The 22,193-nt window shown below is 43.3% G+C and overlaps 1 protein-coding gene across 4 annotated transcripts in view; it reads left to right on the plus strand.

The window, feature by feature from the left end:
• Nsdhl (NAD(P) dependent steroid dehydrogenase-like) overlaps window positions 1-5,024 on the plus strand; it is a 30,924-nt gene extending 25,900 nt beyond the window's left edge. For 3 of the 4 annotated variants that reach the window (XM_017602022.3, XM_039099683.2, XM_063279969.1), the window contains 3 exons: window positions 1,455-1,597; window positions 2,915-3,017; window positions 4,162-5,024. In XM_017602022.3, the coding sequence (XP_017457511.1) occupies window positions 1,455-1,597; window positions 2,915-3,017; window positions 4,162-4,494 (579 nt within the window). In that variant the 3' untranslated portion in view covers window positions 4,495-5,024. The remainder of the gene's footprint in view (window positions 1-1,454; window positions 1,598-2,914; window positions 3,018-4,161) is intronic. The other variant, NM_001009399.1, reaches the window with a different exon arrangement.
• The last annotated feature ends 17,169 nt before the right edge of the window (window positions 5,025-22,193 follow it).

Raw genomic sequence — 22,193 nt, forward strand, 5'->3', positions numbered from 1 at the left:
CTGCCTGTTTTCCCGTTCAGCTCAGAACAGGACACAGTCACATGGAAATCATAGCAGAGCCTGTTCTCAGCTAATTAAGAGAAACTTCCTAAACTACATATGGCCTTCGGCTCCATGTAACTAGGCTTAAGGAAGACCAATGCCTACAATGAGCTTCCTGAGAATTAGCTCAGAAGCCCTGTGCAACTGAGGTACTGGGCTTCCAAGCTGCAACTGAGTAAGCTCATGACCTCCAGATGGAAGCCTGGCCTCAAGTCATGAATGTGTCACTGGCATGGACTTTTAGGTACTCAGCTAGAAGTCTGAAAAACTGGAGGTGACTCCAACAGCAACATAATCTTGTTTTCCAGATCACTTTAAACCTTCATCATCATCATCATCATCATCATCATCATCATCAGTCATCTTTAGGATTAATCTAGAAAGTCTTCAAATAACATTCTCTTTAGCACTAGAGATAGCTATGACAAAGGCCACTTGAGGGCTTGCTCATTCTCTTCAGCACCTATATACATATTTTGCCACCTTGTTTTTACTAATATAACACCATTTGGGAAATTACTTACGAGGCAAAATCTGTTTCTTCATATAGTCATGCATCATAAGGATGGAGCCATGTTCAGAAAAATACATATTGGGTGACTTATCATTGTGGTAACATAGAGTATACCTGAAAAATTCTGACAGCTATGGGACCTCTGGCAATATGAGACCACCAATATGTGTCTTTGTGTGTATATGTGTGTCTACATGATAACGGAGGTATGTGGATATATGTATGTTTGTATTGAGGCAGGTATCTTCTGGAATGTTGTCTACCTCCTTTGAGACAAGGTCATTCATTGACCAGTTAGACTAAACTAAACTGGTCCAGTAAGCTCCAGGTATCTTCCTGTGTCTGTCTCCATAGCCGTGGCATTATAAGCTTGCACCTCCACACATTTTGACATGGGTTCTGGGGATCAAACTCATGTCCTTGTGCTTGCAAAGTAAAAGGTTTGTGGACTGAGCCAGCTTCCCAACTCTATGTGTCTGTTGTCGACTAAACTGTTTGTTACATGGTGCATGAGTATGCTTGAGGCTTTGCACATGCCACTGAATTCAGGAGCTCTTTGGTGGTAGCGGCCTTCTTGGAGGTTCAAGACTACTTCATTAAGTAGAGCTCTCAGACACTTTCCAGCAATTGAGGAAGCCAGGATACACCCAACCTGAGCTTTATGATTTCATCCTAGCAAGTGTTAGCCAGTTTTCTCCTGCATTGTTGGTTTTTCATGGACAGATGGGATAGAGTTATAGTATGCTGTCCCAAGGCAGACAACTGTCCAATGGCCTGCACACACACCAAATATGTCATCAGTCTGTCTCCTAATGGGAAGTACTCCACACATAGTAAGGTACTGTCTTAGCTCAGGAAAAGTCTTACAGTGGCTCCTTTCTCTCCTGCTTTCTTTCAGGCAGTACTGGATGCCAACGACCCTAAGAAGAATTTTTTAACTGCAGCCATTCGTCCTCATGGCATATTTGGCCCAAGAGATCCCCAGTTGGTCCCAGTCTTAATTGATGCAGCTAGAAAAGGCAAAATGAAGTTCATGATTGGGTAAGTCCACTCCCTTTGCTCTCTGTCCCCTTCTGACTGTGTGATCACACATACAAAAAATAATTTGAGAGTTCCAAGAATATAACTGTCTGAGTCTATTCAGGCTTCTTTAACAAGATAGTATAGTCTGAGTAGCATCACAAATAGGAGTAACTCACAGATCACAGTTCTGGAGACTGAGAAGTTCAAGATCAGCTGTCAGCAAAATTGGTATCTGCTAAGAGGACTTAGCAGTGTCTGCTAAGGACTATCTAGTCCTCTTACCTGCTGTGTATCTTTATGTGGCTCCTATTCCTGAGGGCATGTTCTAATTTCCCTGTAAAGTTTCCACCTCACAACACCAGTACATTGGGGATTAGATTCTAACAAGAATATTAAGGGAACACAAACATTCAGACCATACATGTGAGCTTCTCTGCTGTCTTCCATGTTGATTTTCTGGGAGTACTATATCAAATTCCCAGTTCTTAAAACAACAAAAATTGATTCTCAGTTATGGAAAACAGAAGCTTCTCCTGGCTGCTGTGAGGAACCCACAGGCCACTGGACTTGTCTTTGCTGTTCCTTGCATGCCACTATATCACTCCTACCTCTGCCTGCCTCTGATAAAGACTTCTACTCTAGTCTTACCATAAATGATTTCATCTGCAAAGACCCCATTTCAACATACAGTCACTCCACAATTTCCAGAATGGTGTAAGCTTTTCTTCTCTTTTTTCTTTGTTTTGTTTTGTTTGCAACAGGATTTCTCTATGTGGCCTCGACTGTCCTGGAACTTTTTCTGTACACCAGGCCGGCCCCAAACTTAGAGATCCTCCTGCCTTTGCCTCCTGAGTGCTGGGATTAAAGGCATGCACTGCTACACCCAGTGCCTCTTCCTTTGCATTTCTTTCTTCCTCTTTGTCCTTGTGTCATATCCTGTACTAACTAAATCTCACTGATCCCCTGATTTAAAACTTTGAGGGATTACAGAGGCCATGCTAGAAAACTGGAAATCCATTAACTGGGTGTATCCTGGGCAAGTGTTCAAGATATATACCCCAAATCTAAGCCTAAGAAGACACACTGGTGTTGGTCCTGCTGGGACATGCAGGACACCACACTCTCATATTCAGTATTTTACTGCCCCCAAGGGCCCCAGTAATTCTGCATGGCCACGTTTCCTTACCTGTTACAATCACCTGTTAACTAACTGTACCAGAGGCAGGGACTGTTCAGGTAGAAGTGGGTTAGTCTATTGAATATCTCAGTGCCGGGACTTTGTGGGGCCAGCATCCAGCCACTCAGCACAACTGAAATGCTTTTGTGTACCCACAGAAATGGGAAGAACCTGGTGGACTTCACCTTCGTGGAGAATGTAGTTCATGGACACATCTTAGCAGCTGAGCACCTCTCTCGAGATGCAGGTCTGGGTGGGAAGGTAAGACACTTGCTTCTCTCAGCACTTCAGGATCCAATGGGAAGTTCTGTATCATAGCAGTATCACATTACTTTGGAGCTGACAGCCAGAATGGACCTAAGCCTCAGGTTTTTTTTTTCTCCAGAGCACCCATGCTCACTCCAGGCCTGGCCATATGTACATAGAGCAGATGTCTACTCCATGCTTTTCTCCTCCTTAGAGTCCAGATCTCCATCCCCCCGCCCCACATGTCTCATGTTGCTCAGACCTGACACTCCTCTAGCAAGTGATGCATATGAACTACCTGACATTTGGCATCCGGAAGTCAGCAGAGTTGAAAGAATCTACTCTGTTCCTCCCACCTTGCCTCCTAAATCTCGATATTGGCTCTGAGTGTTTAGTACTCTTTTCTCCCCCTGAACATTTGCCTCCTAAATCTCGATATTGGCTCTGAGTGCTTAGTACTCTTTTCTCCCCCTGAACATTTGCCTCCTAAATCTCGATATTGGCTCTGAGTGCTTAGTACTCTTTTCTCCCCCTGAACATTTGCCTCCTAAATCTCCATATTAGCTCTGAGTGCTTAGTACTCTTTTCTCCCCCTGAACATTTGCCTCCTAAATCTCGATATTGGCTCTGAGTGCTTAGTACTCTCTTCTCCCCCTGAACATTTGCCTCCTAAATCTCCATATTAGCTCTGAGTGCTTATTACTCTTTTCTCCCCCTGAACATTTTCCACTTTCCCATGTATAACTTTGGGGATAGTTGGAAATGGGATGGGTATAGCTTTTGGTTTAAAAGATCTAATACAGATCTTACATACAAAGATAAAACCAAATGTAACTTACTAAGTGCAGACTAAACTTCATATAAAGTCCTGGCCTTTTTATAGAATTTATATCACCTCCCCTCTTTGCCCTTAAACACTGTCCATTCTGAGGGTCTAAGACAGATACATTGCCAAAGCTAGGCATGTGATGCCTGATAACACAACCTCACCATTTAGTGCCCCTGCAAAAGAGATAGGGCAAGCAAGACAGTATGCTCTTGCTTTCCCACAGAAAGAGTTGGAAGTGGAGCCAGCAGCTAGTTGAACTTAGGGACCCATGTGTGGCCCGTTCACTCCAGCAACTGTGCAGGGCTCTCTAACTTCATGTTCTTTTACCAGGCATTTCACATCACCAACGATGAGCCAATCCCTTTCTGGACGTTCCTGTCCCGCATTCTGACAGGCCTCAATTATGAGGCCCCCAAGTACCACATCCCCTACAGGGTGGCCTACTATCTTGCTTTCCTGCTATCTCTACTGGTAATGGTGCTCAGCCCTCTCATCCAAATCCAGACAACTTTTACACCATTTCGGGTGGCACTGGCTGGAACATTCCACTATTACAGTTGTGAGAAAGCCAAAAAGCTCATTGGGTACCGGCCACTGGTCACCATGGATGATGCTGTGGAAAGGACTGTGCAGAGTTTCCACCACCTGCGGAAGGACAAGTGAAGCTCCCCAGTGCCCTCACCAGTAACTTTCTCCTCTCTGTTCTAAAGAACCAATATCCCTAAGTGAGTTTCTTCTGAGCTGCATGCCCCTTGCTGGTTAGATGACAGCATACTTGACTCCCTCTATGATATTGGAGGTGACAACAACAGGAGACATTTCTCCCAGAATAGCATTGGACTTCTCAGGCAGACTCACAGTCTACTGTTTTGGTCTTTCTCTCTCCTCCCCCTACTTCTGTCTCCTGGGTTCATTATCAGAAAGATAATACTAAAGTGAAAGCTTTGTTTAAGGTCTTAAAAATTGAAGAAAATCAGAAATTGTAAAGACAGTAAGACTTCAGACATACATTTTATAAGATCACAGTACAATAGTTAGAAGTACTGATGAGTGTATTCCCAATCCCTGGTCCCTAAGGCTAAATCCACTGCTTGTTCCTTGCTCCCTCGTATACTCTCAAGGTCTCTTTCAAAGATGGTTGCAGTGTTTGTCTCCATTGTTTTTCCATAAAGTATTTCCATTTATCCACAGAATCTGGTGGTCTTTATTGCTCAGTGGTAATGCAATGCAATGGCACAGTGTGTGCTGTGTTAGCTGGTCAGCTCCTAATTCATAGGAGATGTTGGACTGCTTGGCAATAATCCAAAGAGAGTGGCCTCCTTCATTGCTATGATGTTTGAGTAGAAACTCCTCCATGAGATGGTGCAAAACAGGCTACAGACACCTTTGCAGCTCACTTCACAGAACATTATCAGGCCACCTTCTAAAGAGTACAGGCCACTAACAATCCAGCTATTTCTGTTCTCTGAACTCAGTCAAATGTATTCTTGAAAAATTCTAAGCTCTTCTTCATCACTCTTCAAAAGTAAGAAGATGATTGGAAGAAAATACAACAAGGAGATAAAAGTCATACAGTTTGTGCTGCTGGCTTATTAGCTCTGCATGGGGAGGGGCCATGGTAAGTTGCCAAGGCATTCAGATATAAATGTAATTAAGATGCCATGTTTGCTTGCAGTAATGAAGTTATAATCAGAAACTGCTAAAGTATGATAAAAACAGTGATTGTTTATGCACTTATGGAAGACAAAGTGAAGTGATGTGGTTTCTTCAGAACAGGTGATGCACTGAGGTCGGACCTTGAAGGATGGAGAGATGGTCACTGAGTGCATTTCTGACTAAAGATGTCAGTCTCATAGTCAGCAGCATGTGCTTCTTGGCTGTATACAACTTCAGTTCAGTAGAGGACACAAGTGGGAAAGCCAGCTTGGGAAGCAGTAGGACATTGGTCAGGCTAAAGAGGGAGGCAGGGAATAACCTTTACTCTGTAGATAAAGACAACCTGCGATGTTTCATACAATTAAAGATGTTCTCAATGGAGCGGAAAGATCAAGAAAATCCTCCTGAGTACTCTACATGGGAGACCAGAGAGTAACAGCATAACAATGAGTTAGAAATAGAAGTACACAGAAAGAAGATGCACCTCAGATGGTAACAAAGCTTGAGAGTTGCTCAGAACTGCTGGCTAAGAAGGCAATAGGGCAAGCTAACAAACCCTGAGACCCAAATGCCTTAAAACTCCCTCAAAAATGTTAACAGCACTTGGACCAAAAATGACCCTTGTCAATCTCAGGTGTCCAATGTGTTCTTCTTCCTTCTCCTTTGTAAGCCTTCTTGTCACTGTAACAAAATACCTGAAATAAACAATTTGAGAAAAGGAAATGTTCTTTAAAGAACTTAACTCCAGTTGGTTGGCTCTGTTGCTTTGGGACTGTGGTGCCCTATCTCATTCAAGGGTATAATCTCAAAGAACTAACTTCCTCCTGCTAGGCCACACCTGTTAAAGGATCTACCACTTCCATGGGATAGAGTCCAAACCTTCAACATTTAGGCCTGAAGAGAATATTCAAGACTCAAAACTATGGCTTTTGTTTATTTGTGTAGTCTACACATTTTCACCAGGTGCTCCTCTGAGCTTCTACAATGAGTACAACATAGATCCTGTCTGGCGTGGACATTGTCACAGGGTTATGCAACTAATATATAAAAGAAAACTGTTCAAAATTCCAAAATGGAAAATTGGGGCTAAAAATATGGCTCACTGGTAAAGAGCACGTGTTGGTCTTACATAGGACCCAGATCAGTTCCCAGCACCCACATAGTAACTCATAACTAACTGTCTGTAACTCCTGTTCCAAAAGATCTGACACTCTCACACAAACATACTTGCAGGCAAAATACCAATGTACATAAAATACAAATAAATTATTTAAAAAAGGGAAAGCACAGAATACCATGGGCAGGAGATGGTCCTGTGAATGAACCTAGTGCAGAGGGAACCTGGAACTAAGCATGGAAGCAGTGCCCCTTAGACCTAAAAGATCGAAGTGAGTTAATTAGAGAGAGACAGACCCTACATTCTCAGCTGCTCACACTTTCCCGGCATTCCTAACTCAGGCCCACTCACCCCCTACACCCTTTTGGAGGAAATGCAAGTACCAGGAAATTTCAGCCTTGGGCGTACCCCAAATATGCTTAACTGTGACTGAGGATAGACTTGGCAGTGTGTCTGCAAGTCCTGCAAATAGTTTCAACCACTGAAGTAGCCTCACCTCAGCCACTACAAGACACAACTTGATCTCATCACAGGCCCATGTCCTAGGGGTTACCCAACCTGTTGAATTTCTGATGACTGATGACCTATAGTAGCTGCCTAGAGCATGGAGCTTGGCCTCTGCATCTGCTGTGCAGTACTTTCTCTAGAGAATCAGGGCCAGGGAAAGGTACAGAAAGTTAATGCTCTATGTCTAATGGGGTAATCTCCCATTTCACTCCCTTTTCCCATCTCTAGGGCTGCTGACCTAGTTCTTCCTGGCTCATCTGTACCTGAGTCAGGTGTGCTGTGACAGCAAGCTGATCTGTCCCTCTTCTGATATACCAGACCTAAAAACAATTCTAGATTCCACCTCACTACTAACAATGCTTTAGCCGATCTCAATGTTCTCCCAGCCTACCTTTGCATTTCTATCATTAGGCTAACGTGTGTATTCCAGCACAACTGTGCTACCACTCTGATTCACGCCCTGTCATCCATGTACTTGCTCAGGTTGCCCTGCTTGCTGGCAGTGCATTTTTGTGGTCATTCCTTTCCTTTCCAGAATCCTCTCTGGTTCCCCAGCCTGTGGCTTTTGAACTTCACCTCATTTCATGTGTTCCTGCCTTTGCCTTCTCCTACTTCTGTCAGGCCAGAAGTTCTTTCAGGGACTGAGACAGCCAGTGTCCTGCCAGCACAGAGTAGCTGTCCATTAAGCACAGGTGATCTTTCCTGACTAGGTGTCCTAGGGGAACAGCAGGAAGCACAAAAGCCAGGCTTTAGTGGAGAAGAGCCCTAGTCCCAGCGTACATGCATGGGGTCTGCAACCTTTGAGTACCAAAAGTTACCCTTTCAGTATGTGTCTTTCACTAATGTGTCAGACAAGGCTGTGACCTAATAAAAATCACTAACTAGGGAATTGGGGCTCAGCAGCTGTAGAGAAACCTGGTTTGGAGAGAGATCCAAGAGAGATAAACCAAAGAGCACTAGGCATCCCTGTCCACAAGTCTCTGAGCTAGCTGTTCCACTCTGGAGTCCATGACTTCAACATGAAAGCCATGGAACCCATGCAAAGGACAGAAATGGCCTCTTGCTCTTCAAAGGTTCCAGGTTCACCGTGAAGCAGCACATGCTGGTTCCCCTTTCACACCCTCTTTCTCCCAACTCTACTCTTCCATCGCCAAGAGTGCAGCTGTGCCACCCTGCATCCACTTCCAAAGCAGCAGCATCCTACAACCCAGCCTCCAAGGTTCAGCAGCTGATTCTATTTCAAAGTCTATCTCCAACATCATTCCTTCCTTATAGCTCCCTCACTTCTTGCATATCCATCTAATTATGCCCTCAATCATATATTAGCCATTGGCCCAACTGCCCACTCTCCGTTATAGGCTGACTTCTTGCTCCTTAGAGGCCAAGGGCTTTCTATTCTTTACCTATTCCAGGGAAGGTACTCACTAAGTATGGGAAGACTTAAGGACTAATGGAAAAGAAAGCTAACAATTCCCACATTAGCCACCGGAGGGAGCCCCAAAGATCCTTTTCACAACCAGAACGGGGACCACTTGTTTTGGCAAATGAGCACCACCTTTCACATTCTAATGTGAAATCTAGCTAAAAGTTCCTAAGCCTACTGGATAGCAGGCTTCAATCTGATATGTTTACATACTGAAGGGTTCAAAAGGCACAAATAGGGCCTGGGGAGATGGCTCAATGATTGTTGTGCAAGTATCAGGACCTGAGTTCAAATCTCTAGCACCCACATATAAAGCTGGGCATGGGTGTATGTGCCTGTAATCCTAGCACTAGGAGTAGGGAGCGGATACAGGAGGTTGACTGGGACTTGCTGGCTGTCAGCCTAGCCAAAAACAATGAACTTTAGCTTCATTGAGAGGCCCTGTGTCAGAATAAGGTGAAATTTATTGAGGAAGATACAAAATAGAGGAAGATGCCTGATGTCCTCTACTAGCTTCCACACATGAACTCACAGGAGTGTACACCTGAATATGTGTGTTTACATACACATAAGCACAAATAGGAACTGTGAGAAGGGAAAACACTAGAATCTCCCATTCTTATATGCTCCTCTCTTCAGCATTGCTTAGCCATTGACTGTGGCCAAAATAGAGGCTTCCTTTTGCCAGGTATCCCTCCTCCATGCTCATCTCCAGGAAGATGATCCACATAACCTCTCTGAGTTCTGAGAATTTCTGTAGAGAAAAATTTCAGCGCGTCCTGAGCAGAGATAGAAGGGGGGGGGGGAGGTAAAGGCAGCCTGTCTCCCATTGACTCCTATGAGATGCTCTTCCATAACAGGAACTAGGGAACATGCACACAACACCAGCTTTGCTCTTCGTAGGAAGAGGAGAGGAAACTGGGAGCAGCAATACAGCCTTTGCCCTCAAGGAGTTCACAGTCCCACCAAAGAAATGAAATGCCAAAGTTAGCCCAATTATTCCTCCTCTTAAAATCAAGGATGGGCTAACTGAACCTGGGCTCAATTATTGCTTGACTCCTGCTTTTATAGCATTTTATTGGTACACAACTGCAGTTATTCACTTATATAGGCACCTTTTGCTACAGTGGTAGAATTGAGTCTCGCCCAAGAAAACCTAAAATGTTTTTGATTTCCCTTTCACAGTAAGAATTTATAAACTGCCACTTAATTAAGACTAATAGGATAAAAGACACTTGAAAGGACACTCAATCAAAGGCAGGGTTGGAAGGATCTGGGAAGAGTTATGGAAGGGGAAAATATGATGAAAATATATGAAAAAATTTAGCTAAAAATAAAAACATTCAACTCCATTGTTTAAATCAACATCAGCTCACATGTATCAGGCCTGCTAGTATTTTTTTTTAGTGGACCAGAGTGATAGTTCAGTATTCATGTTTACAAGCATGAAGATGTACATGCAAGTCTAAGAATACACACCTTAAAAATGAGTCAACTATGCTGACATACCCGTGTTACCCTAGATGTGATGAGTTAGAGACAGGAGGATTCCTGGGATTCACTGGCCAGCTAATCTAGCCTGATCAGTGAGGTACAGGCCAATGAGAGACCCCTTCTGAAAAAGAAACAAGGAGGACAGCAATAAACTAATCATACTATGTATATATTTTTTATGCAGGCCAGAGGACATTACGTGTATATTCCCCACATACATGTGTACCTGCACACACAGAGACATGTACACATGCAGAAATGCAAGATGCTAGTAAGCTTGTGGATTCTTTGTACACTGTTGAATTATGATATAATCTAACAATGCCACCTCTAGATATATACCTAAGAAAATTGAAAGCAAAACCTTGAAGAGACATTTGTAGACCCAGGTTCATAGCAGCATTAATTAAAATAGCCCTAAAGTGGAAATAGTCCAGGTGTCCATCAATAGAAGAATGAATAAGCAAAATATGGTGTGTGCAATACAATGATAGGCAACCTTTAAAACAAGAATTTAAACATGTTACAACACTGGCAAACTGTGGGACACTATGTTGAGTGAAATAGCTAGTCATGAAAGGACAAGTCACCTGTGGTTCCACTTATTTAAAGATACTAAATAGAACAGCAGTGATACTTGCCAAGTTGGCTGAACCTTGGAGTTTGTAGATATGAGTCTAGACCACAAGAGCTGTAACTACAGCACCTTAGCTTGGTATTGCAGCCTGAAACTGTAGGACCATAAGAGGACGATGGACCAAAAGCCAAAGGAAACTAGGGGGAAGGTGGTCAAGGATGAGGCTGTGAAGAAACAGTTGGGGTTACAGACAACAGGTCCAGCCACGCCCAAATACTCAGAAGAACAAATGGCCATATGCCCTCTCCTCTGATTTTCCCAACAAGGTCTCTGTTATTACCCCCACTTTGTTCAAGGAATCTTAAAGCCTCAGAGAGGAAAAGCAGACTTCCTCAGATATTCAGCTTGTTAGGGTGCAGCTGAACCTTGACCCCAGGCTGGCAGCCCTCAACTCAGCCTTTTGTTAATAAAGATTGTCTTTGTATCACCGATGATGTTTGGATCTGTATGTTTGAACACGCAGGTGAGGTGTGTGCCCTTGCTCTGGGATGAGAGCCCTGGATGAATTTATTCCTGTGGTTGCTCTACCAAATTACCACCATTTCAGTGACTTTAAACTATTTTTTTTTCTTGTTCTGAGGACAAACTGCCATTTTAAAATTCAGACTGCACTGGCTGCTTTGTGGTGAAGCGGAAGTGAGGTGGGGAGCAGACTGGAGTTGCCATGGCAATCCTCCCATAGACAGCCGCCCCCGCCTCTCCCCTCCCCTGCGTGCCTACACTTTACCTGGAGGGGCGGGTCCTCAGGCCTCCTGTGGCTGTGAAGTGCTGCAATGCCCTCTTGACTTTCAGACGTGGAAAAAACCTCAGGCTGCTCAGTGAAAGCTAAGCCATGATTGACAGGCTGCCGGGGCTGCTTCTTGATTGACAGGCACATTGTAATGGCAGAGAGGAAGATGTGGTAAGACCAGACACGGGTTGCCATTTTGCCTTTTTGTTTTCAGCATCTAGTATTATTGGCTTCTGGCCCCTTGTCTTCAAAGCATTTTTCTTCAATCTCTGTTTATACAATCTTATTCCTCACTTACTCTTATGAAAATAGGTAAAAAATCATCCTTACATGCACCAAGGTGATCCAGGATTATCGTCTCTTCATTTTTTAAGACCCTTGATCACATCTGCAAACTCTGTGTTACCCATGTAACAAAATAGGAGGCTCTGAGGCTTAGGAAATGGACAGCACTGAAAAAAAAAAAAAGGGACAACATTCAACCTACCATAATGACTAAGGTCTAAAAGGGCTCCTCTGGCTGGTGAGGTTGCAGGGCATAAGTAGAGCCTGAAACATCTCAAGTGAGTGGGACCAGGCAGCCTTGAGTCTAAAGCCCTGAAATCTAGGAGAAGCACAGAGAGAAGATACCAAGCCGTCTGCTGAGGCATGAAATATGCTAGCGCTCAGTTTGGAAGCTAAGTTCCACCTGGAAGAGAGGTCAAAGGACAGGCAAGTCCTAACAGGTTCAGTTGCTATAAATCTGGGGCAGGGCAGCAAGGCAAGTTGTCTCAGAGAAGAAAGTACTTAATTCTTCTTGCCTCACAAGGGCGCCTGCTAGGCTTCCACCAGGCCCAAGACCTTAAGAAAACTGTTAGATACCTTCAGTCCTGAACCAGAACTATTCAGATCATTCACTGGACTGGTCTGTCACTTACTGATGAGTGCAAAATTTACATAGAGGTCACCAGGAGGGTGGTGCTGAGAAATATGGGTGGATCCTCCTGAGAATCCAGTGGCCCAGGGTGAGCAAGTGCTTGTTCTGCACTGCTCCAGGCTCTGGACTGGAACATCTGCTAGTTGGTCTGGGTCTGTGGCTCCAGCAAGTATGGAACTCAGAGACTTGGGCATACCACTTTGTACTTTCTGTGGTGCAGTAATTAGCATGTCCAAAAAGGAAGCTGACAGGCTGGGCTAAAGGCTTTCATCCAGAAGCCACCTATTCATATACCAATGAAGGGGCTTCCAGGATGGGACTTTGTGACTCTTTGAGGAAGATTGCAAAAGCTGGGCCCTGCACCAATGACAATAGTAAGACCTGAGGTACCAAAAACCACTGAAGGCTGGTCAAATGAAGGAAGGAGCAGCAAGGCAGGAAAATATTCAGTCGGATAGACACCTTAAATCCTGATTTCATGACTTTGGTTCTATGCCCAAGTCCTAATCTCTGTGAGGTGACCTTTTAGTAAACAGTCTTTGTAGATAAGATCAAGTTAAGATTATAGGATACCTGAATTTGAATATGATGGTGTTCTCAAAGAAGAGAATAGTGCCACAATATATCTGAAGATGGTCATTTGGAGAAAGACACAGATGGGAGCCATGTGGTCACAAGATGGGGAACACCCAAGGCTACTAAGTCTGGAGGAGACAAAGAAGGACCATCCTTGGAGGTTCTCTAAGGTGGACAGTACTGCCAACATTTCAATTTCAGACTTCTGACCTTCAGAACTGAGAGAGAAGCCACTCCATCACTTTAAGTACGCTGGTTTGTGGTTTTTTTGTTCCGGCAACCCTGGCACACTTAACCTTTCCCATGTGTCTGCAGAGGTTTAAGTGTTGTATGTCTTCTAAGTGAGTGATCCTCTCACTGCCACCCTAACAGTGAATAAACAGCACTCCTCCCCTTCAAAGCACCTTGGGAATAGTAATTAACTCTTACTTAATTGGCTGAAATAATGTGAAGCTCTAGTGACATCATCTCCATCCTGTGCCCAGATCTAGCCACAAGCACAGTCTGGTGACTGTTGGGCTCTGAGTCTTGTCTTGTGGTAACATGTTGAGCCTTTCCCAGCTGTCCCACAGAACATGACTGGGGAGGGCCCTCCACTCATATCAGTTCCACAGACTTGAAGATGGCCAGGTATGCATACTTAGTCAGCATAGGCACACAAATGATTTCTGTGACTGAGGATGATGCACATTAAAATGAACATACACTGCACTTGGTTGGTCACATATCATCAAGATATTACTAGTGCTTCACTTTAAAAAACACATATCTTTCATATTTCTACATTGTGAGCCTGCAGCCCTGAGGACCTTCATGGCTCTTGCCTAATAGATCCAAAAGGAGAAGATCCCCTCTGGTGTTTGTATTCAGGATCTCAGCAGGTGAGAATTACTTGGAGTGGGTAAGTAGCTGCTTGCAAGGCCTGGAGGCAAAAGTCTGCTGGAAGCCAGAGGTAGTCTGGGCCAAAATTAGTTTAAAAAGACTCAGAAGAGACTCAGATCAAAGACCATGGGCCCTGATGAGGAGTGGGAGCTGTACCCACCATGTAAGAATCATTGGTGGTCAGGAAACTGAAGTCAGAGTACTGCCTTTAACTCTGCCACTAGTTAACCTGATGAGAGCAGCAGACCAACCCTAGGCTGCCCAGACTTGAAGCCATAACCCCTTTATCCAACATGCATCGGCCTGGATCACTTTGTACCAGGCATATCCGCTCTTGGCCCCATGTACTGAAAACTTTACTTGTGTGTCCCAACAGAACGACCTGAACATCATTGGTGTTACAAAGACTGTCTTTGTTAACAAGCAAAGAAATGAAGGTGATCCTTCCTGAATTCTCTTCCAATCCTTAATATTATAAAAGGAAAGAAAACCTTTAACAATTCAAGCCTCAAAACCATGGACTCTCGTGTTTCTGCTCTGTATTTAAAGTATATATTTAATTTAGAACTCAGAAGAGTAGACAGGCAACTACCTCAATCAGATTCTTGCTTTCTTGGTGACTGCTCCCCAGCATGGCCATGTAAAAGCACCCAGACATGGAAATGCTTTGCTTTTTTTTTTATTGTACTTTCAGGAATTTCTTACCATGAATGTTTAGCTCCATTAGTTTGAGCCTGTGGTGAAACAGCCGTCATGATGGGAGTTTGTGACAATTCAGAACCATTAACCTTGTCACTAGAATACAAAAGAAAGGGAAAGAGGCCAGTAGATAGCAGAGTCCTTTCCCTAGGCCCTCCCCACAATAACAGAGACCTCCATGATAACATCTTCTGAAGATTCGCATCACCTGCTTCCTGGCGGTACCACCCCAGGGACTAAGCCTTTATTTAATACATGGTCCTTTTAGGAACACTCAACATCAAAACCAACCATATTCTTCTGCCCAAGAGGACATGAAAGCCCGTCAGCTTTTCCTCTGTACTCCATCCTATATAGCTTTTGCTTTGACTGGTCCCTGAGTTATATTTTAATAAACAATAATAGCAAGTAAAGTGATTTCCAGAGTTCTGCAAGCCACTCGAGTAACTATTGAACTTGAAGGAGGGCTTATAAGAACTCTGAATTTATAGGCAGCCTATGTATCGTGTAGCTAGGTACCTTTGTGTCAGAAGTGGATCTCATTGCAGAACATGCAGTTGTTATCTGGAGATTCAAAGAAGAAATATTTGGATAGAGGCAAACACCTACACTTTTGGGCTGGGTAGGGTCAATATGAGTCAAAATGCTTGCGATCCTAGTTATTCAATAAAGCATTAATCTGGGTGCTACTTTGAAATACTCTGCAGTAGTGATCCAAGTCCATCATGATTTAACTCTAAAGTAGAGAGATGATATGATCCTAGTCCCTCAGCCTCAGCCAATCAGCTAGGTCATGGTGGTTTGCAGCATTGGTCCATATCCAAAAGGCCCAGCTTGCTCTTCTTGATGGCTCTGCTCTGAAGTGTACACCTCCCCAGGCAGCCCCCACCATCACATAAGCCACTTCCTTTCAATGGATTATTAGTATAGATACACTGCTGGTGTTTTTTTTTTTTCCTGTTGGAATGGATACCCAATTCATCCTCTCAACAAAATCTTCACACTTGGCAAAATGAGTAGTGAATTCTCTCAACCATTTGTCAGAACCCAGAAAAAGAAGAAACATTCCCTAAAGGGAACAGAAAATAAGAAAATGACAATCCAAACGCAAACATAGATGCCAAAAATAAGAACTCCACCAGTCCTAGGTAATGAAGGTGTATGGAACATAGTCTCATATCATGTTGGTGTTGAAGCAGGGGTACAATTGCTTAGGTAGTTCTCAATATATGTGAGGATAGAATTCAGTTCAAAAATTGGTGAGTCAACTATCAAACTTTTAGAAGCACACTTGACAACAGTGGCCATGTACTTTGATTATGTCATAGCCTTATTTTACCTCTTGACATCTTTCATGCCTCAGGACCCAAAGCTAAAACACCAGGTTGAAGAGGGCCCCTGGTTAAACTGAGGTCCTGCATCACTCTCCTCTGTTGCCCAAATCTATGGAGAAACCTGGTTTGTAGCATTGGTTACTACAAAAGTGAATTGTGTCCTTAGGGCAAGTTATTTAATCCAACACAATTGCTTTTCTGAAGGGCTCCAGGAGCTTTGGATTGCTGTCTGGGCTCAGCCACTTCAGGGCTATATGGCCTCACTACTCTAAGCCTCATATCCTCCTGTGGACCATACCCCAGTGGCAGCAGCTAGTAGGGAGCACAGGAATATATTCTGGATCAGATATGTCTGCTTGGACCCTCAGGAAGGGTCACAGCAACAGGCAACTAAGGTCACAATCCCCCTGTAAAAAAGCCAGCTAGTCATGGACTATCCCCTTCTGGAGACTGATGAAGCTTTCACTCCCATTGCAAGCAGAAGAACATTTACATAGAAGCTTCCAAATACATGTTACCTCTTGACCTTTCTAGAAATATCCTACTAGAAAGCCAATTATGTGACTTCTGTCATGTGTAGCATTTTACACACAATTTTACTTCAACATAAACACACTTGCATCTGCTTCTTGAGTTCATTTTGAGATAGGCTCTTCATGTGTAGCTCTGGGTGGCCTCAAACTCAGTATGTACCCCAGGGTGGTCTCAGACTCAAAGCAATCTTGCCTCAGTCTCCTACATGCTAGGACTACAGAAAAAAAGCTACCATCCCCAGCCAATAATTTCATTTTCACCAAAGGGAAAAAGCCTTCTTATAGAGGTAGCAGAAAGAAGGGGGCCAAAGTACCAAGGGTGGATTTCTCAGGATACCTAGCAGAGGCACTTGGCACCATTCTTAAAGATTAGCTTTGCTGTTGAGATCAGGAGCAGCACTGCTGGCCAATGTGTTCCTATGCTCCCCACTAGCTGCTGCCATTGGGGCGAGGGCTCCTTGAACACATGGAAAAGGACAATACCTTCCCTTTGGGGCATGGACCACAAGAGGATAGAAGGCTTAGAGTGGTGAGGGCATATAGCCATATAGCTTTGAAGTGGTTCACCAATTTCGGCACCCTGTATAAAATGTAAATAATTATCAGTACACCACAGAATGGTATGAGACTGGAATAAAATTATTTCTGACATAAAACATTAAATAAACATCAACCAAGTATGCACAAGAGAATCACTTGCCTTGATTCAGCTTCATCAAGGTGGCCTTGTCTATCTAGTAATATCATGTCAGGCATGGATCAGAAGTCTCTGGTCTCTAGTTGTTATAGAAATTTGGATCAGATTAAAATGTCAGTTGCAAGCTTGTGGTCACTGTTCGCCCAGGCGGGGCAGCTTACTGGAAGAGGAGGTCTACCCATGCCATGCAGGTAAATCTCAACCACGGTGACTTCTGAGGCCTCTTATCAAATTCCTTCCTTGTGGAAATCCTCTCATGAATCTGTGGTTCCTCTCTGACTTTCTCTGATCATCTTGACATATTCACTCTTTCTTATGTTATGTCCACCAGGAGTTTCAAAGGGCCAATACAAGCTGCCTCCATCCCTACATAATTATGTCTCTCTGGGTCCAATCATGTCATTATATGTCAACTTTGTCCTCTCTAGGTTGTCACATAAGCCACTCAACCCTACTATGGATACCTACCCCTCAGCCATTTAGTCCTTAAGACCAGACAGATTTCCTGACTTGTCTCCCATGGCATTTCTGATTTCAATGTTAATGATTGGTGGAAGCAGCCAATGCAAACAGGCTCTCTTTTCACTGAACTCAACTCCTTCTGGGTCAAACACAGCCTTCTATGTGATGCACACCAAACACCAGTTCTTCTGTGTGGGCTTTGGCCCCATGGTTGAACCCCAAGCCTCTCTGGTCAAAGCTGGGAAGTAGAATTGGGAACAAGGACATGAAAGCATGTGCCAGCCACACAGAACATTCTGCTGCTCCAAGAAACCTACATCAAAGTGGCTACAGGGTGAGCTAATAGAAGATGGACAAATGTGACTCCACATTTATTGCCCTTTACATGGAATCCAGACTTTACAGGGAGGGAGGGGCTGGAATTATAGGTGTGCACTGCTATTTCTAGTAGATGTGGTGCTGAGACTTTGGGGTATGACTTCTCCTCCCAGTAGTGACACTATAGTTTCTGGCTTAAGGTACTACTCAGAAGCAAAATCTGCCACTAGCTCTGGGTCTCACATGCTCCCTGGAAAGTGCTTTGGCATGACTTGAGTTGGCTCTTTGTAAAGTACTTGGGAGCATCAGAGTCACTGTTCAAGCTGGATCTGAAGTTTCTGAGGCTGGTAAAGCTAGCCTGGATGCTAAGAACAGCTTTCTTTTTTGTTTTTATTAGTTGATTTTATTGTGAAAGTAGTGTACTATCATAAAAAAATCAAAGAACACAGAAGGGAATAAAGAAATTTAAATACCCTCTTACTCTGCCCACACAAACCCACTTCCAGAGGCAGCCACTATGATCATGTGTGTGTGTGTGTGTGTGTGTGTGTGTGTGTGTGTGTGTGTGTGTGTGTGTGTGTGAAACCTTCTAGATACTTTGTATGTGGAAAAATGAATTTTCGAAAATTGCCTTTAATGATTCTTAGCATCATTTTTCGCAACTGTGCAGATGCGTGTTTGCACACTGTACTGAGATTATACTCATCCCCCCTCTTACCCACCCCCACTCCTGCTGATCCCCACTTCCAAGCACATCCCTCTTACCTTTATATCTTCCTTTTGAAATCACTAAGTTTAAAAAGGATCACTTCATGAACATTGCTAAGAGGTTTTTGACTAGAAAGTAGGCAACTCATCAGTGGGTACACCACAGATGAAAGTCACACACACACACACACACACACACACACACACAGAGAGAGAGAGAGAGAGAGAGAGAGAGAGAGAGAGAGAGAGAGAGGTGGGGGATGGAGGGGCCTCCCTGATCCCTGTTGGAATATCAAAGGACCTAATTTTGTGTATATCTTGAATAGGCAGCCATAGGTGCTGTGTCCTCTTCTTCCTCCTCCTCCTCTTCTTCTTTTGGTGTGTACATCTGTGCTCTTTGTGAAGGGTATATGTGTTGGGTGGACATGCAATATTCATATGGAGTATGTGGGACTATAGAGAAGGGGGCATAAAGAATATAAGGGCCTGAGAATGAAGAGGAGAGCTGTGAAGTACTGACTTCTGACTATGACGTGGCCATTGTGGTTGTGAACACAAAGCAGTGACTGGGGAGAATATATTGAAGATGACTACTGTTGCTGAACTGATCCTTGCTAGTAACTAGCTTTCTGCCAGAAGGTTCTATGCAGACTGCTGGGGAAGAAAAATTCATCAGTGATCTTACCCAGTTTAACATTTATTCATCAGTACATTTTGCATACACATGAGTGTTCAGGTTTGTGTGTGTATGTGAAGGCCGGAGAAGCACCTAGAATATCTTCTATTGCTCTCTCTGCCTTTCCCCTTTTGATGGGGTCTCTCATGGAACCAGAAGTTCACTGTTTCAGCTAGGCTAAGGGCAAGTAGGCTTCCTGAATATGCCTTTCTGTAATCCAGAAAGGCTGAGGTTACAGGCACATCCAGGTCCTGCTTTTCACAAGGGTTCTAGGGATTTGAACCTAGGTCCTCCTACTTGTACAAGTGCTGTACATTCCATTTGGAGGCTTTTATATTCTCTCTGCCCCATCTTCCACAATGTTACCGGGACCCTGGAAGGGGTGATACAGGTGTCCCGTTAAGGACTGAGCACTCCACTGTCATTTATTCTCAGTACTTTGATTAGTCTCTGTACTAACCGCCATCAATTACAAAAAGATACTTCTCCGCCCACAGTGGAGAGCAACGTTAGTTAATATATAGGTATAATCATGAATATTTAGAATGCAATTTGGCTACATGTCCAATTAACAAAGCCTCAATAGTATGTTGTCCCCTAAGGCATGTGACTCCCCAGGTATAGTCTTTTGATCAATGTTACATGTATTCCCTACTATAGACCAGGCCTCAGATCTACTCAGAAAGACATTACCCTCCAAACAGTCCTATGACAATTGCACCAGTGGTCATATATTGCCTGGCAGGTCAACATATAGGATTCAGAGCTGAATAAGACCACTAATGCTGCCTTCCACAGCAGCCTGCACATAACATCCTGGCACTATGACAGCTAGCCAGAAAAGAAGTTTCCACATCAGATTCAACTTGATTTCTACATGCCCTGCAACCAAAATGGGTGGTTTCTTAATCAATAGGTTCTTACCATCTAACCCTAATGGGCAACCAAGAGCAACTGCTGTATCCTTTATGATTTGGGGGGCTAGTTGGGCTTCCTAGGCCAATAACTCATAGAGAGGTATTTGTTTTTGTTTTGTTTTGTTTTTGAGACAGGATTTCATGGAGACCAGGCCAGCCAGGTGTTGAACTCTATAGGTAGCTGAGGATGCCCTTGAGTTCCAGATCTTTCTGTCTCTACCTATGAAGTACTAAATTACAGGAATGATTTTTTTTAAAGAAAGAGGTAGAGAGATGGCCCAGCAGTTAAGAATAGTGGTTATTCTTTCAGAGGACCCAGGTTTGATTTCCAGCATCCACATGACAACCCCCATAACCCAAGTTCTAGGGATCTGATGCTGTCTTCTGGCCTCCATGGGCACTCACACATATGGTGCACAGATATATGTGCAGGCAAAAATCCCATACATATAAAATAAAAATAAGGAAATCTTTTAAAAAGTGAAATGTTATAGGAAATACAAAATAAAACATGAGAATACAAAAACAAAGCAACAACAACAGAACCACAAAGTGACTCAAGTTTCAGCTTATAGACCATAACAAAGAGTAATATTTTTCAAGGCCTTTATACTATATTATAGAAATAAAGTTACACTGTGCTGTCATGGATCTTTTCTTCTCCTGCTCCTCCTCCTCTTTCTTTTTCTTCTTTTGATGCAGGGGCTCACTATGCGTCCTAATGCAATATAGAGCAGTCTAGCTTTGAACTCAGACCTCCACTTGCCTTGCCTCCCAAAAAAAAGCATGCATCATCATGGCAGGCTCTATTGTGCCTTATTTTCATGCAAGCCATATTTCCCTCTTCCATTTAAAAATGTGACGTATACTTTCTTATGTCTAACCTGAGATCTAAAATCATCTTGATCAGCCAGAGTATAACATTATAAATGTAGGATACTGTTATGTTTTTTAATGTGAAATGTTGTCCATATGTGCATGTGTTAGGACACTTGGTCCCCTGCTAGTAGAATTATTTAGGGAGTAACATAGAGCTGAGCAGAAAGAAGTCATTCGGTATAAGTTTTAAACCCTCCTTGGGTTCTAGTCCTATGCTTTCTATTTTCCTGCTCCATACCATGTGACAAGTACAAGTTCCCAACACCATGGGCTGAGCACCTCTGTTCTGCTTTCCTGTCATGATGACCTGTTATCCTTTGTAACCATAAACCAAATAAACTTTATATTGTTTCTGTGTGTGTGGAGGGGTGTCTTTTTAGTTGACACATAATAAATATGCAGATGGGGATACTGAAAAAAACTATGTGATCCCCAAACCTGGAATTTAAGGAATGGGCTTGAGTGAGAAACTAGAATTCAAAATTTAGAAGCCATCATTGTTTAGGTACTATTCAAAGCTACAAGATGTATTGAAGTCCCCATAGAAATGAGTATAGTAGATAAGAGATTCAAAGACTGAGTCCTGGATACCTCGAAAATTAAGAGGGTGTGGCCTGGGAAGAGAGGAGGAACTGAGAAGGAACTAAAGGAAATAGGAGTGACTGGTTTCAAAAGACACTGGTGTCCAGTAAATATGAACTTTAAAAGTAGCCATTGGATTTAGCAACACAGCAGACTACAGATCTTAACAAGAGCTACTTTTGTCTAGTGATACAAATGAGAGAAAGAAGAAAAAAAGAAGAGCTGGAAACAGGAAATGTAGATTACTGTCTGAAGGGAAGATGGGTATCAAGAGAAAACTGACTTTCTGTGGTGAGAATTTCAGAACACCTCAGACTGGCCTGGTTAAGAGGAACTAATTGTTAACCTAGGAGGAAGGAAGAAGTATATTATGTGGCAGGATATGGGATGTACAGCATTTAAGTTGGCCTTTCATCTGAGTCAGGGCAGGTCATACCCATGCTCCAGAACAGAGGTTAGAGCCCCTAGCTAATAATGCTACTGACATGGATAGATATTTATACGCATCATGTTTTATATACTATGTAAATGTGCATATACCACATACTAAAAGGAATCTGTACATGTTAGTACTCCTGGGTATTTTCCATCATGCGTTAATTGGGCAATTGATGCATTC

This window comes from Rattus norvegicus, chromosome X (assembly GCF_036323735.1).
Source record: "Rattus norvegicus strain BN/NHsdMcwi chromosome X, GRCr8, whole genome shotgun sequence".
NCBI classification, from domain to species: Eukaryota; Metazoa; Chordata; class Mammalia; order Rodentia; family Muridae; genus Rattus; species Rattus norvegicus.